The following is a 17,084-nucleotide window of genomic DNA, read 5'->3' on the forward strand; positions in this document are numbered from 1 at the left end:
TGCTCACAGGGTGGCAGCAGAGTGTCTCTTGAAGTTCACAGAAGCATATTGAACGTCCTCTTCCTCTGGTGGGCCAGGTATATGTCTTGTGGTTGCCGATGGAGACACTTCCTGTGTGTGGTTTCGTGTGAAATATACAGTGCCATACTGAACATCATCCTGGTCAGTTGAGAATTGTGAGAGTGTGGGGTCAGAGGTCATGGCCAGTGCAGAGATGTTTCCATACACAGGAGTAGAGTCATGATGAGAGAGAAAGAGAAACCTACCACTGTAAAACCTACCACTGTAAAGTCTGCCACTGTAAAGTCTGTCACTGCCTGTACAGCCCAGTAAAACCTCAGACCCAGTAAATAAACCATTTGGGTCATTATGAAGCCTCACGTCTGTCCTGAGTTTCTCACTAAAACTCACGTTCACACTGTTCTCCTCACATCTGCTCCTGGGAGCTGCAGCTCGACTTCTGTAAGAACACCACAGAAACATCAGCAGAAACATCTTACCCACGTAATGGACCAGAGTTTATGAATATGATAAATCTTATGAAGAAACTCCAGAGGGATAAATGTGTCTTGCATTTCTCACCTCATCCACAGGAGGGCAGCAACAAGTACCAGAAACAAACCCACAGTGACTCCAGCAGCTGTATACATCACAGTTGTGTTATCTGCAACAGTGAGAAGACTTTACACACGTGTAAGACTTTACACACATGTGCAAACAGTCACAGAACTCAGTGAACTCAAATGCAACAGAACCAGAGAAGAGAGATCAAGACCACCTCAGTCTACATGCTGAGTGTCTCTAACCAGTGTAGGAACTCCGCCCAGCCCACATCGTACCTGATGTGAAGGGCCATTCTATTGAATTGGATGATCCAAAGCGATTCTTCACCTCACAGTAGAAAGGTCCAACTGTACTTGCATTTAAAGTTAAACTGGTGCCATTTCCAATAGGTATGACATCACTTCCTGTCTTCCTGTACCAGGTGTAAGTGCTGATGGGGTTGGAGTCACTGTAGCACAGCAGGGTGATCAAGTCCCCAGACACACGGTCAGTAACAGACGGGACTCTGGGAGGGTCTGAAGAGCAGAGAAACTCAACATGTCACTGAACATATTACACTCCCAACACAAGAGGATCTCACACAGCAAACTGCACCTACATAACACGTCCAGCAGGGCGGCGGTGGAGTTGTGCTGTCCTAGCTGGTTGTGAGCAGTGCAGTAGTAGAGTCCACTGTGCTGGGAGCTGATGTTGGTGATGCTGTAGTTCTGGCCTGTTCTCAGCAGTGTGTCTGCAGCTGCTCTCTGCTTAAACCAGGAGTAGTTGAGAACAGGAGGGTTTGCATCACTGCTGCAGGTCAGAGTCACTGAACCTCCCTCCACTCTCTCTCCAGAGGGAACCACCACTGTGCTGGTGTTTCTAGGAGAATCTGAACACAAACACGGTGTTAACTTTAAAAATAAACACAACCTCTAAACCTCTAGGGGAATCTGTTTGGGAGATTAATACAGTTTTCATGTTATTGTTGTTAATTTGGTGCTTTAGTTACAGCTAACAAATAACACTAGTGTTGATAATTATGAGTGGTTTGCGTGTGGGTTGCGTGTGGGTTGCGTGTGGGTTGTGTGTGGGTTGTGTGTGGGTTGTGTGTGTGTAAACTGCACTTACACACTGCAGGAGAGGTGATGTTCTCATGTCCTTCAACACCACAGCTGTATCTGTCTGCACATCTGTCTGCAGGTACAGAGCAGGAGACGTATGTGCAGTCAGACATTCGCTGTCCGTTCCTGAACCAGATGTAGGTGGAGTTGTTGGACAGAGCACAGGTGGAGCTACACATCATGTTCTTTACACCACGTCCATCTGACACTGTAACCGTTAGACCTGTGAGTGATTTTATTAACAATGTTTAAGTATTATTTCATAAAACATTTAGATGAAGAACTAAAATGTTTTATGTTATAATTACCTGTGACAGACAGAGTGACTCCAGGTTCACCAGTGAATTTACCTGTAGAATCATCAGTGTAGAATCTGAACTTATATGTGTGAGCGTCACTCTCTCTCAGGTGAGTGAATGTCATACTACAGGTGTTCTGGGAGTTATTTCTATACTGCACTCTCCTATAATACCCCTCTTCCTGTCTCACATCCACAGGCTCAGCACCAGACCAGTTAATGTACCAGAATGACTTTGTCACCTTCTTATTATTAGGGAAAGTGAAGTAACTGTGTAAATCCAGTGATGAGCCATTCAGAGCACAGATAGTTGAGACAGAATAAGTCACACTCCAGCAGCTCATCTGACCTGAGTCTTTAGAAACACCTGAAACACAGAATGTAAATGAAAACAAAACCAGAAATACCAAGAATACTAATGTTATACCACAACTCTGACATCAGCACCACCCAGCACAGTGTCTCTGAACATGTTTACTATAAATAACCAGAATCAGTTTAAAGTGGGCGTCTCACAGACAGCAGGAGAACGGAGCTCCTCATGTCCTCTTATAGCACAGGAGTAGCTGCCTGCATCATCACTACTGTCAGACACACGCAGGTCACGTGTGTTGTGGTTGGATACAGGCTGTCCGTTCCTGAACCAGATGTAGGTGGGGTTGTTGGACAGAACACAGGTGGAGCTACACATCAGGTTCTTTACATCACGTCCGTCTGACACTGTAACCGTTAGACCTGTGAGTGATTTTATTAACAATGTTTAGTATTATTTCATAAAACATTTTGATGATGAACTAAAATGTTTTATGTTATAATTACCTGTGACAGACAGAGTGACTCCAGGTTCACCAGTGAATTTACCTGTAGAATCATCAGTGTAGAATCTGAACTTATATGTGTGAGCGTCACTCTCTCTCAGGTGAGTGAGTGTCATACTACAGGTGTTCTGGGAGTTATTTCTATACTGCACTCTCCCATAATACTCCTTTTCCTGTCTCACATCCACAGGGTCAGCACCAGGCCACTTAATGTACCAGAATGACTTTCTCACTGTGCGTCCTGCAGGGTATTTGTAGGAACAGGAGAGCTGAACAGATGATCCTTTGAGAACACACACACGTTCATGAGTGTAAGTCACACCCCAAATGTCTTCACCCAGCACACCTGGAACACACACAGTCTCAGTCAGCACAAAATTACAATTATGATGGCAACATTGAAACATTTATGACTGAAATTAAAAAAATGTCTTGTGTCTGGTGAAGAAACAAGAGACTCTTCTCATGTGTCTAACACGTTCTCTATGAATCTACAGGTAAAAGCAAAGATTATTTGTACAATTTTCAGCATGTTCCTCTCTAAGATATTCATCTCCTGACCTAAAATTATTGTTAATTGTACAGCAGCTCGCCACCCGAGCAGGTTCTGGTAGCACCACGAGCCCCTCGCCGTCCAGAAGTCACATCACCTGTTCAGATCATTACTCAAGGGATCTGGACCAGTGTGAGGGGTTCATGGTGCAGTACGAGATATTCTTCGCTTACCAGCCAGCGTCTTTACCACCGTCTGCCTCTTCCATCAGTTCTATGGACTTTCACACCATGGTGGCGAGTACATGGTAGAATGACCCGGCCCTTATCAACGCATTTAGTTATTATGGACTCAGAGCCGAACTTTCAGCTGAACTGTCGTGTAAGCAGGACATGAATGCGCCCAGTGACACCACTCCGCTAGGTGAAGAAAATGCCACGAGTGATCCAGTGCAGATCGCTGGTGCCCGTCCGCCTGTTCCATCATCTCCCCTGCAGAAGGAGAGTGGGAGGGGCCATGTAGGTGCTGAACCAGCACAGCATCTGTTCACAACACCATCAACATGTTTCACATGGTGGCCGCTCCCTCTCTGTCTCTGCTCTAGTGGACTCAGGCGCCCCCGGCAACATGATGAGTGAGGAGTGGGTGGAGGAGCTGGTGGAGGAGCTGGTGGAGGAGCGGGTGGAGGAGCTGGTGAAGGAGTGTGTGGAAGAGCGGGTGGAGGAGCGGGTGGAGGAGCAGGTGGAGGAGTGGGTGGAGGAGCTGGTGGAGGACCTGGTGGAGGAGTGGGTGGAGGAGCTGGTGAAGGAGTGTGTGGAAGAGCGGGTGGAGGTGTGGGTGGAGGAGCAGGTGGAGGAGCAGATGGAGGAGCGGGTGGAGGAGCAGATGGAGGAGCGGGTGGAGGAGCTGGTGGAGGAGCTGGTGGAGGAGCAGGTGGAGGAGCAGGTGGAGGAGCAGGTGGAGGAGCTGGTGGAGGAGCAGGTGGAGGAGCTGGGCAAGCGACTCATTCTCCTGAGTCCATTGAGACGGATCTCAGTACTAGACGGTGGACCTGCGGACTCTGGACTGATCACACACCGCTGCCCCCACACAACCTTCACTGTTGTGCAGCACTCTGAGCTCATAGCATTCAACATTCTACCTAACGTGTTACACCATCACCCTGGACCTTCCCTGACTCAAAACACACAACCCACACACGTCATGTGACAGGAACTGTATAGTGGGCTGGACTCCCCTGTGCTGCAAGGTGCACATCCCACAGGCCGTGCCTCTCCAGTCCACCTCTGTGGAGAGCCCTGAGGCTGGGAAAAAAACAGGAGATCCCACCAGAGTACAGCGACCTCAGCGATGTGTTCAGCCCGGTTAAAGCCACACAGTTGCCACCTCACAGGGACTAATGGGACTGTACCATTAACCTCCACGAGGGGGCAGTGCTGCCCAGGTGTAGAATCTTCCCATTGTCACAAGAGGAAGAGCAGGTAATGTAGCAGGACATCATGGAGGTTCTAGCTCAGGGTTACATCCTCCTTCCACCTCGCCCGATCAGCTAGTGTCTTCTTTGTTAAAGACCTTGTATAGATTACCAAGGGCTCAGTTCCCTCTTGGTGAAACACCCCTACCCAATACCAATCAGTTGCATTGCAAGCTTGACAAGTGTGTGAGTTTCAAATGTGAAATGAAATGTGAAATGTACCATATTTTGTCAATTGTGATTTTTTTTTCACCGCAATCGAAATTTGTCCTCCGCATTTACCATCTGTGCAATTAGAACACACACAAACACACACACCAGTGATTACTAGGGGGCTGTGGTGCACACATGCCCAGAGCGGTGGGCAGCCCTAGCCCGGTGCCTGGGGAGCAGTTGGGGTTAGGTGCCTTGCTCAAGTGCACCTCAGTCATGGCCTCATCCGGTCACTTAGCACCCTGGTTAGGCCCCTCACAGACCTGCTCCATGGTGGAGCTCTACACCTCAGGTGGGGTGAAGAAGCCGAAAAAGCCTTTCAGGACCTAAAGGCAATGTTTACTTCTGCCCCTATTTTGCAGCAGCCTAACCTTAACTACCCTTTCTTTGTTGAGGTATAATCTTTGTTTTGACGTCTTGGATGTTGGAGTAGGAAGTGTACTGTCCCAGTGGACGAAGAGGAGAGGAGGCCTACGGCCGGTGGCTCACACCAGCGGAGATAAATTATGGGGTAGGTGACGGGGAATTGTTGGTTATTAAGCTCGCATTCCAGGAGTGGAGACACTGGCTCCCCTTCGTGGTGATCACTGACCATAAGAACATGCGTAACACCAAGAGGCTGAACTTGTGGTTCGGTGGCCACTCTTCTTCACGATAACTTATAGACCGGGAGAGAAGAACACAAGGGCGGACGGCGGAACAATACGATCTTCTCACTACTCACTCCTTCCGCGGAGCAGTGGACTGGAGTCTGAACCACGCGATATGTCTGTCCAGAGAACACGCTATATGTGCCGCTGAAGCAGCACAGTGAGCTGATCCAGAGTCTGGAGGGAATTCTTAAGCAAGGTCAACATGATGGTAAGCCTTACATCAGGGTATCACCCACAAGCAAACGGTCAGGCCGAACGTTCCAATCAGTAATTCATGCGATTCCTTCTGACTTATTACCACGAGCATCCCAGCACCTGGTCATCGTATCTGGCGTGGGCTGCATATGCCCAGACCTCCTTCGTCTATGCTGGTACTAATCTCACCTGTCACGTTACGGCCCCTGACCCCTCACTTTTGGGCATGTGTTTAGGTTGTCTACGTCTAGTCGTCTGCGTCTGTGGATCTCCGTGGGTGCGGTTACGTCTTGTGTTCATCCGTCTCACCTGTGGCTCGTCTCGTTATCACGTGGGGTTTATGTAGTTTGTCTATTTAATGTGCGTTCGCGCAGTGTCCCGTGCTCGTCTTTGTCATGTATGAGTTACTGTGCGCTCTCCATGTTAAATTAACGTGTGTGAATAAACGTGTGTCCCAACACACTTGCCTCATCGTTCCTGCCTCCCTCAACAACATTACAACTAATCTTTATTTGTGCATAATCTTTATTTATACATGAAATTCAAAGTGCTTTACAAACTATAGACAATTTATAAATAAGCTAAATAAATTATTATTAAAATAAACAAATATCAAGAAACAAACATCAGGAAACAAACATAAGGACACAGGACAGGACACAGGGAACTTAAATATCCAATTTAGAATGCAGCTATTGACTATAGAGCAAGAAATTCATCAGTGAACAATCAGAACAGCACAGAAGATCATCAGTGCTCCTCTGCCCTCCCTCTAGGAAGCAGGCAGGTAAAATAATTACAGACCCCTCACCCCCTGGACACGACTGTGTTTAACTCCTCTCCTCCTGTATCACTGAACACTGTAGACCAAAAACTACCAGATACAGGAGCAGTTTCTCCCCTCAGACCCTCATCAAACAACTACAGTCACTCACTGTATAATGCACACTCACTTCACTCCTGTACTAGAGCTCCTCACAGAACACAATTCCATGTGTGAGTGTCAGCATATTTGAATACCGATGAACCCTAAAATGATTCTGATGTCAATATCTTCTATTTTCTTGTTTCTCTTGGTCAAGTGGCTCCTGTCAGGGGTCATTCATAATAGTATCTACTGTGTATGTAGAAAATGTAAAAACTTACCTGTCAGTAACAGCAGGACTGTAATATTTCCTGATGTTCTGGGAGACATTGTGACCCCCCCCCCACACACACACACAGCTGATACCTGAACAACCTCAACACTCACTCACTTAGTTTCATGTAAATTATCAAAGAATGAGCCACAGCTATGAAAGACTAACACAGGTACAGCCTATAACAGACTAACACACACGTACATCCTATAACAGACTAACACACGTACATCCTGTTTCAGATATTTTCAGCATGTCCATCACACATCAGTCAAACACACAGATGTTTAACTCACCAATTAGCCTGACGCTGCAGAACTCATTAATTCATTAATGTTTAATTTACACAACAGATCAATATTTAACATGCAGATATCACATACTGACACGACTAAATTACATTTATGATTTTTATGATTGTCCTGCTGGACAAGTTTTATTTCTCTCACTAATTTTCTGGAGTTCATTGTTGTCTCAATGACTGCAAGTTTCAAACATCCTGTGATTGCAAAACAAGCCCAACTCATCACACCATCACCCACACACACACCTCCACCCACAGACCACCACCCACACACCACCACCCACTCACACACCTCCACTCGACACACCTCCACTCACACACCATCATCCCCACAACACCACCCACACTCCACCACTCACACTCCTCCACTCACACACCACCACCCACACACCACCACCCACACACCTCCACTCCAGTCCAAAGGATTTAATCCAACCGAAGAAAGCCCAGTTAACAATACTCCCAATGAGGAAAGCCCAGTAAACAATACTCTCACTGAAGACAGCCCAGTAAATGTGAGTACAGCGTGAGTGAGAACAGGAGGATCTCTGTATGTAGGTTCTAGGTAGCAGCAGGTGTGAACTCTTCGTACTCAGGTGATGGTGTTCTTGATACACATGGTCAGTGATTCAGAGAAGTCAGAATAACAAACAGACAACAAAGTGTTCAGTACACAGTGAACAGTAGAAACACATCTCAGTGACAATAAGGTTTAAACAGATAGAGGGAATGAGCAACAGATGTCACCAATAATCCAGTGATGAGAAACGTGTCAGTGTGCAGTAACTGGGTGACAGTTCCTTTGGTCTGTGTTTGGGGTTCTGGGGGTTTTATTTATTTACCGTGAATTTAAATCATAAAAGAGTCACATTTGGATGTTAATATTGGCCTGATGTCCAAATTAATCACTAATGAGGAGTTTTGCAACTTCAAGTTAAATGGCATGACTGTAACAAGACAAGATGTGTGATAGATGTGTTGAAAACATTTGAAACCACACAACTTCCTGCTGTGAGATTCTCATTGGTGTGAGATAAACTAGTCTGAGTTCCTCTTTTAGGAGCAGTTACAGTTAGATGAACAGACACGCACAGTCTTGCACAGACTAACACAAACGTACGGCCTATAACAGACTAACACACTTGTGTGAGATTCTCATCGCTGTGACATCTGCATATTAAATATTGTCCTGTTGTGTAAATGAAACATTAATGGACAGTTCTGCAGGCTAATTGGTGAGTTAAATGTCTGTGTGTTTGACTGATGTGTGATGGACATGCTGAAAATATCTGAAACCACACGACTCACTGATGGTGTGAGAAACTCCTCTGGGTTCCTCTGTTAGTATCAGTTAGCTGAACAGCTCCTGTTTGACTCATATGTACAACATGTGTGTTAATCTGTTATAGACTGTATGTGTGTGATAGTTATAGGCTGTGGTATTAGGTCAGGATATTAGGTCAGGAGATTAATATTTTAGAGAGGCACACCCTGAAAATTGTATAAAGAATCTTCATTTTCACCTGTAGATTCACAGAGAACGTGTTACACACATGAGAAGAGTTGTTTCTTCACCAGACACCAATTTTATTTCAGTCATAAATATTTCAGTGTTGCAATCATAATTGTAATTTTGTGCTGACTGAGACTGTGTGTGTTCCAGGTGTGCTGGGTGAAGACATGTGGGGTGTAACTTACACTCGTGTGTTCTCAAAGGATCGTCTGTTCAGCTCTCCTGCTCCTACAAATATCCTGCAGGACTCACAGTGACAAAGTCATTCTGGTTCATTAACTGGTCTGGTACTGAACCTGTGGATGTGAGACAGGAAGAGGGGTATTATGGGAGAGTGCAGTATAGACAGAACTCCCAGAACACCTGTAGTATGACACTCACTCACCTGAGAGAGAGTGATGCTCACACATTTAAGTTCAGATTCTACACTGATGATTCTACTGTGTCGGGCAGGGAGTGTGAAATAAAATGGAAGCGATCATGCCAAGTCTCAGGGAACAAGTATGGTTTAATGGAGAAAGTGCGCAAATCAAAAACCCGTGATATGCTCCGAATTAAAGGTACAATGACCAGCAGTCAACTGGTACAAAGACAAGACATATATAGACAAACAAATGACCCTCGGGTGAGATGGAGCACGGGCTCCGCCCACCTGAGGGACGAACACAGCACAACAACAACGACAACTGCTGCTGTAGACAGATGCGACCGGTAGGGGGCCCGCCGTACCGTGACACCTACGGGTAAATTCACTGGTGAACCTGGAGTCACTCTGTCTGTCACAGGTAATTGTCCATAACATAAAACACTTTAGTTCATCATCAAAATGTTTCATGAAATAATACATAAACATTGTTAATAAACTCACTCACAGGTCTAACAGTTACAGTGTCAGACGGACGTGGTGTAAAGAACCTGATGTGTAGCTCCACCTTTGCTCTGTCCAACAACCCCACCTACATCTGGTTCAGGAACGGACAGTGAATATCTGACTGCACATCCGTCTCCTGCTCTGTACCTGCAGACAGATGTGCAGACAAATACAGCTGTGCTGTTGAAGGACATGAGAACATCAACTCTCCTGCAGTGTGTGAGTGCAGTTTACAACACACACAACCCACATGCAACTCACACGCAACCCACATGCAACCCACACACAACCCACTCATAATGATCAACCACTAGAATCAGAAATCAGAAATTTTTATTCACCAAGTAGCAGGAGTATGAGGAATATTTTTGTTGCAGGTGTCAACATAAACAGCAGCAACAGAAGAACTAAATAAGAACACAAATATATTAAAGAGCAATATATTAAAGAAAAATAATAAATACTAAGGTGCACGTGCTATCATATGGGATTGATGTGGTATAGGAGGGATGTGTGATGGGTCCTTGTTTAGGAGGATGATAGCCTGAGGACAGAAACTGTGGAGGTGTCGGTTGGTTCGGGTTATTAAGGCCCTCACCTTCGGTCTCCGCAGAGATGGAAACCGCTGGAATAGAAGGTGGCTGGGGTGTGAGGGGTCAGCCATGATCTTCCCTGCCCTCTTCTTGATCCTGGATGAGTAAAGATCCACGAGGGAAGGGAGCTGACAGACGATGACTTTCTCTGCACAACGCACTAATCGCTGTAGCTTACGTTTTATGTGCAGAGACGCAGAGCCGAACCAGATGGAGATGGAGGATGTGATGATGGACTTTATTATAGCCGTGAAAAATTGGACCAGTACAGATTGTGGCAGCCCAAATTTCTTGAGCTGTCTCAGGAAATACAGGCGTTGTTGGGCCTTCTTTGCGACTGTAGTGGTGTGTCTGTCCCATCTGAGGTCCTGCTGGATGGTGGTGTCCAGGAATTTGTGGTACTCGACTCGCTTAACAGTGCAGACATGAATTTACATTGGAGGTAGGGGGGTGGGTTTTTCCTAAAGTCGAAGATCATCTCCACAGTTTTTTGTGTGTTTAGCTCTAAGTTGTTGTCGCCACACCATGACACGAGCCGTGACACTTCCTCTCTGAACATAGACTCATTGTTATTAGAGACTAGGCCAATCAGGGTAGTGTCGTCTGCAAACTTGACCAGTTTAACAGAGTCAATGGTGGAGACACAGTCGTTGGTGTAGAGCAGGGGTGCTCATTACGTCGATCGCGATCGACCGGTCGATCGCGAAGGAAGTGTCGGTCGATCGCGAAGGAATGTGCGTAGATCGCGTCACATAAAATAGTAGTAGATGAATCGCACATCTGCACTGACGGTTGTATTTTGATTGACATTCACGGTAGCCAATCTGCAATCCACTCAACAAATTACGTTCGCCTATTTTGACTTTTGGGGTGTTTCAGGATATAGGAGAGAGTCAAGTTGATGGCATCATCTACAGACCAATTGGCTCTATATGCAAACTGCAAGGGGTCCTGGAGGGCATGAGTCATGGCCTTGAGGTGCTGATGTACAAGCAGACAGTGTTATTTGTGTTATAGTGTTATTTGTTTGCTGTAACTAAAGCACCTCATTAACAACAATAACATGGAAAACTATATTAATCTCCCAAACAGATTCCCCTAGAGGTTTAGAGGTTGTGTTTATTTTTAAAGTTAACACCGTGTTTGTGTTCAGATTCCCCTAGAAACACCAGCACAGTGGTGGTTTCCTCTGGAGAGAGAGTGGAGGGAGGTTCAGTGACTCTGACCTGCAGCAGTGATGCAAACCCTCCTGTTCTCAACTACTCCTGGTTTAAGCAGAGAGCAGCTGCAGACACACTGCTGGGAACAGGCCAGAACTACAGCATCACCAACATCAGCTCCCAGCACAGTGGACTCTACTACTGCACCGCTCACAACCAGCTAGGACAGCACAACTCCACCGTCGCCCTGCTGGACGTGTTATGTAGGTGCAGTTTTGTCCTAATGAAACAGTGAAATCGGTATATTTAAATATAACATATAAATACATTTTGTAACACAGTGTACAGTAGCAAAAACACTGCAAGGTTTATAACAGAAACGAGCAAATCCAAGCACCAAACCACAAAAAAATGAAGAACTGAAACCTGCTAAAACGATGCAAGAAATGAGAGGAAAGGAAAACCACTGTTCACAGTCCAGGCAAAAACAGAGAAATAACAGAAAAGATGCGGAAACCTCAAAAATAAACAAAACCTAGAAAGCAAACTCAGGATGCTGTGGGAAGTAGCTGTTTCTCTACAGTATAACGGGAGAATCTAAAACAAAAAAACCATCCCAAAATAATCAACAAAACTGGACAGAGGAACAAACAGCGAAGGAAAACTTTGATGGGCTTGAGATGGGCCAGAGAGCAGCGCAGGAGAGAAAACACAAACAGGAGGGAGAGAGAGACTAGACGAGACACCAAGAAAACGCAACACAATACTGAGACAGAAGGCCGGCTGCAAGCACATAGCGTAGAGATACAAACAACTCAGACACTGTATCTGTCTTCCTTAAGTAGAGAGAAAGACAGGTGCAGGTCATCACTGCTGATTGCGCTGACGAGAGCTGGTTCGTGAGCTCCCCCGGTGGTGGAAGATGGCACAACCCTGGAGCCAGCCCTGACACATTTGTGATGGCATTTCATCTGAGTTCAGTTCCACTTAGCAGCACATATCCATTGTAAAAAATATTTCAGCCAACACTACAATGTCAACAAAACTGAAAATTCCTTCATTATCAACCAGAGTTCTAAACTGGCCAAATAGATGTTATAAAAATTATGGAGTTAATTAAACAGAGACAACCTGCATCTGTGAAAAGATCACTGATAGAGACAGATATAAATTTTTCAGAGGTGTTAATAAATGCAAAAATTAGGATGTAAAAATTAACACGCAATTGACTTGTGAACCAAACATACAGTTTTGGAGTTTACTGCAAAATTACCATTACAGCCTGGTAAAGATCTCCTGAAGCAACCTCAGCTCCTAGACTTGATCTGCAGCTCTTGAAAGACTTGGATGCCTACAAGACCCAGCATCCTGAGATCTCGAAAATTGCTGTGAAGAAGTTGCATCTCTGGTACCTATCAGAGGAACTTGTTGCTTTAGCTTTTTTTGATGATGAGGTTCAATCAATCAATCAATCAATCAAAGTTTATTTGTATAGCGCTTTTCACAACACATGTTGTCACAAAGCGCCTTACAGGATTTAAAAGGTTAACAATACTACGGGTCCAGAACCCTAATGAGCAAGCCAAAGGCGACAGTGGCGAGGAAAAACTCCCTAAGATAGTGGGGAATAGGAAGAAACCTCGGGAGAACCAAGACTCAAAAGGGAACCCATCCTCCATTGGGCGGCCCGTTAACACACAGATTACACAAAATACAGACAAATACACAAGTCACACACAAATCACACAATCAGACTAAGTAAAGGTAAAAATGAAAGTTCTGGGTTATGATATTGTCACTGTAAATGTCTGTTGATGAACGCCAGGCTTTCATTCCGTGTCGGAGCAGCGATGCTGGTATTGTAGGCTCCGACTGCAATGTTACTCTCCAGGTGAACCTCGGAGAAAAGATACGAGATGTAGTAAATATGTAACAGATTAATCAAAGGCCAAACTAAACAGATGAGTCTTTAATCGAGTTTTAAACATTGAGACTGTGTCTGAGTCCCGAATAGAGGCAGGAAGATTATTCCACAATTGTGGAGCTTTAAAAGAAAAGGCTCTTCCACCTGCTGTGATCTTTTTGATCCTAGGAACAGTTAATAACCCTGCGTCCTGCGAGCGAAGTGAACGCGCTGGGTTATATTGTTCAATAAGTTCACTAAGATAGTCTGGAGCTAAGCCATGCAGCGTTTTATATGTTAATAAAAGTATTTTATAGTCAATACGGAATCTAATTGGCAGCCAGTGTAATGACGATAGTACGGGACTAATGTGATCAAACTTTTTAGTTTTTGTTAAAACTCGTGCTGCTGCGTTCTGAACCAGCTGGAGTTTGTTTATCGATTTACCAGAACATCCAGCTAGGAGACTGTTGCAATAATCTAAACGAGAGGATATGAATGCATGGATTAGTTTTTCTGCATCACTAATATTTAATATGTTTCTAATTTTGGCAATGTTGCGCAAGTGAAAGAACGCTACCCTAGTTATATTATTAATATGTGTATCGAATGTGTATCAGGTTCGCCCTGAGACGAAGGTCAAGATGGTCCAAGCATTGAACAATGTTTCAGATCAGATACCTATGAAACAGGCTACTGTGGACTGCTCAGTTATCCAAGAAAAGAAACTGGAGGACTTTGTCACGTTTAATACACGAAGATTTTTCAGCATCACAGGACTTCCATCACACTATCTTCAAAACAGTGTGAGCGAATGGGAACATGATGACGAGTTCAAGACTGTAAAGTCCACTGTTCGAAGCATGAAGGTTGTCAACGACATTGCAGAACGTGGCGTAGCACTAATGGACGAATATAATAGACTACATACAAATAACGAAGAGCAAAAGCAGTTCCTGTTGTTGGTAGTTCAAAAATATAGACAGAAATATCCTGACAGAAAAAAGACAACTCTCATAAGCGATTAATCTTAGTACATACAGTAACTATTGTCTTAAATAAACCTACAATCAAAGTAAAAAAGCATGTTTATTGCTGTCTTTTAATAAATAAGTAGAAATGCAATGACTGAAAATGGATGTTTTTAATGCATGTAATAAGTGAATAAATGTGTACCAAGTAAATGAGTCATTATCACCAGTCTCCATCAGTTTTATGATTTTTTCCTATGTTAATGACTAAGAGCGCATAGTAAAATATGCCTTAAATTTCAATTACTGGTAGCGCCCAGTAAAAATGTTTTTTTCCCCTTGAAATTTTTAGACATTTATTTTCTCACCAAAATGAACCATTTCAGTGGGTGGCCCACTGGGTGGCCCACTGAAAAACAAAAACAAAAATTTTTTAACCCCAAATAAGAAACTACTGACTGAGCCCTACTGTGGCTAGAGGTGGTCTTGATCTCTCTTCTCTGGTTCTGTTGCATTTGAGTTCACCGAATTCTGTGACTGTTCACATGTGTGTAATGTCTTACACGTGTGTAATGTCTTACACGTGTGTAAAGTTTTTTAACTGTTGCAGATAACACAGCTGTGATGTATACAGCTGCTGGAGTCACTGTGGGTTCATTTCTGGTATTCTGCCCTCCTGTGGATGAGGTGAGAAGTGCAAGACACATTTATCCCTCTGGGGTTTCTTCATAAGATTTATCATATTCATAATCTCTGGTTCACTATGTGGGTGTCACGACCTCCAACCCTGGGAACTCCACTTCCCAGCATGCCCCACCACGAAGGCGGAGATCCGCCTCCCCGGAGTATTAGACACCTGCCACCAATTATCTGGTTCTATAAAAGACCTATCATGCGAATGCATCATTGTGAAGTATTGCCGACATTCTATTGAAAGCATACCAAGTGTTATATATATATGATTCTCTGGTTTGACCTGTTTAGCGTTTCTCTCTCTTGGATTTGCCCTCTGGTTCCTCTGCTCGGTTGGATTGCTGTTGTGTACCAACCTGGACTGCCCTCCACCTCTCTTTGGATTTCCCTTTCACACATTAAAAACTCACTCAGTTTAAGGCGGTGTTCTTTAACCCACATGGGGGAATATATTACAGGGAACTACTTCCCAAACGGAGACAAAGCAGGCGCTCAGTGGCAGTCTATGCACGACATGGGTAATTGTTAAATTACTTAGGAAACAGCAGCTACGCGCTCAAGACGTGGCTGACGACCCTTTGTAATGCAGACTGACCGGGAGCGGAGACACAATTCTCTCCATTCTCACACCCGTTCAGTCGTGGAGAGGGTGATTGGGCAGCTGAAAAGCCGGTGGCGCTGGCTGGACAGGACTGGGGGATGCTCGTGTTACGGCCAGAGAAGGTGTGTGGTATTGTGAGGGCATGTGGGGTCCTGCACAATGTTGCACACAGGTAGGCCGTGCCATTGTTAGAGGTGGTGGAGCACCCAGCGAACCCAGAGCCAGGACAAATTAATGTGCAGCCTAACCCAGGTGCTATACAAGCAAGGCAACAGATCATAGCTACAATATAAAAAGGTAGGAGACAGTATTCATTTATTAACCAATTCTTTTATTGAGTTGCTGATTCTAGTAAGCGCATCACTGATATTTTTTAGGTGCATTATATTATTCTGCCAGTGTGCATTGTTCTGACCACACAACATTTAAAGCTTCACACACGCTGTCCCACTCAGACCTTTTGCGCTTTGCCGTAGTGCCACAACGCGCCACAACAAACATTTATTCAGCACCTCTACCTCATTCAGGAGCGTCTCCACTTCACATTCGGTGAAGTTCCTCTTTTTTCCCCGTTTAGACATGGTTTGTGATAGATCAGAGAGGAAACTTCTCCGGTGCAGGGCAAATTTAAATTAATTTGCATAATTATATGCGGGCGTGTCACAGAAGGAGTCAGCCACTCTCTTGATTGGGATGTACAAAGGAAATGCGAGTTGATTCCGGCGTACACACGGTTTGATACATCCAGATTTTATTTTTTTTTTGCTTACACCATTTTCTGCATTTGTCCGTATGCCAATTTTCAGTAAGAAATCCACGCAAGTCTTTCTACATGAGGCCCCAGAACTCTGAGCTCACGGTGAGGGTGTTACACTTATGTGTGGGGTTTGGGTTTATGGACCTGGCTGTAGATCTGAGATGGGTCATCAGCTCCTTCAGACTGTGGAACACACAGAGAGGATTGTGTCACTAACAGAGTGTGACAAATTTGGGTGTAATTTCTTTGGGAAATGTAATCAGCTGCAGCATTGTAAACATTTAAAATTATAGTAGGTGTAATGACATAATATGCTCACTGGGTGGCAGCAGTGTAACTGCCAAAGTTCATCTAACCACATACTGAAGCACCAATACGTCTGGAGAACAGAGACACTTCCTGTGTGGGGGTGCAGGTGAAATAAACGATGGTGTAAATGTCATCCTGGTCGTCTGGGAAAGCTACCTGCATGAGGTCAGAGGTCATGGTCAGAGCTGAGATGTCAGTTATGTGTCATGCAGAGACAGAAATACTCAGGACAGAATGGAACATGAGATTTCAGATGTTCTCTGTGTGCAGTGATGTAAAGCCTACCACTGTAAAACCTGCCACTGTAAAGCCTACCACTGTAAAACATACCACTGTAAAACCTGCCACTGTAAAGTCTGTCACTGCCTGTACAGCCCAGTAAAACCTCAGACCCAGTAAATAAACCATTTGGGTCATTATGAAGCCTCACGTCTGTCCTGAGTTTCTCACTAAAACTCACGT

At 44.7% G+C, this 17,084-nt stretch overlaps 1 protein-coding gene across 1 annotated transcript; it reads right to left on the minus strand.

Moving 5' to 3' along the window:
- Positions 1-578: 578 nt before the first annotated feature.
- Positions 579-3,187, minus strand: LOC143487663 (uncharacterized). Its single transcript, XM_076986717.1, has 7 exons — positions 2,782-3,187; positions 2,479-2,697; positions 1,973-2,329; positions 1,672-1,887; positions 1,163-1,432; positions 840-1,079; positions 579-664 (listed from the first exon to the last, which is right to left on the minus strand). Exons 1-7 carry the CDS (start codon positions 3,185-3,187, stop codon positions 579-581), a joined length of 1,794 nt encoding a protein of 597 aa, XP_076842832.1.
- Between the last annotated feature and the right edge of the window lie 13,897 nt (positions 3,188-17,084).

This window comes from Brachyhypopomus gauderio, unplaced genomic scaffold (assembly GCF_052324685.1).
Source record: "Brachyhypopomus gauderio isolate BG-103 unplaced genomic scaffold, BGAUD_0.2 sc49, whole genome shotgun sequence".
In the NCBI taxonomy this organism is placed as follows: Eukaryota; Metazoa; Chordata; class Actinopteri; order Gymnotiformes; family Hypopomidae; genus Brachyhypopomus; species Brachyhypopomus gauderio.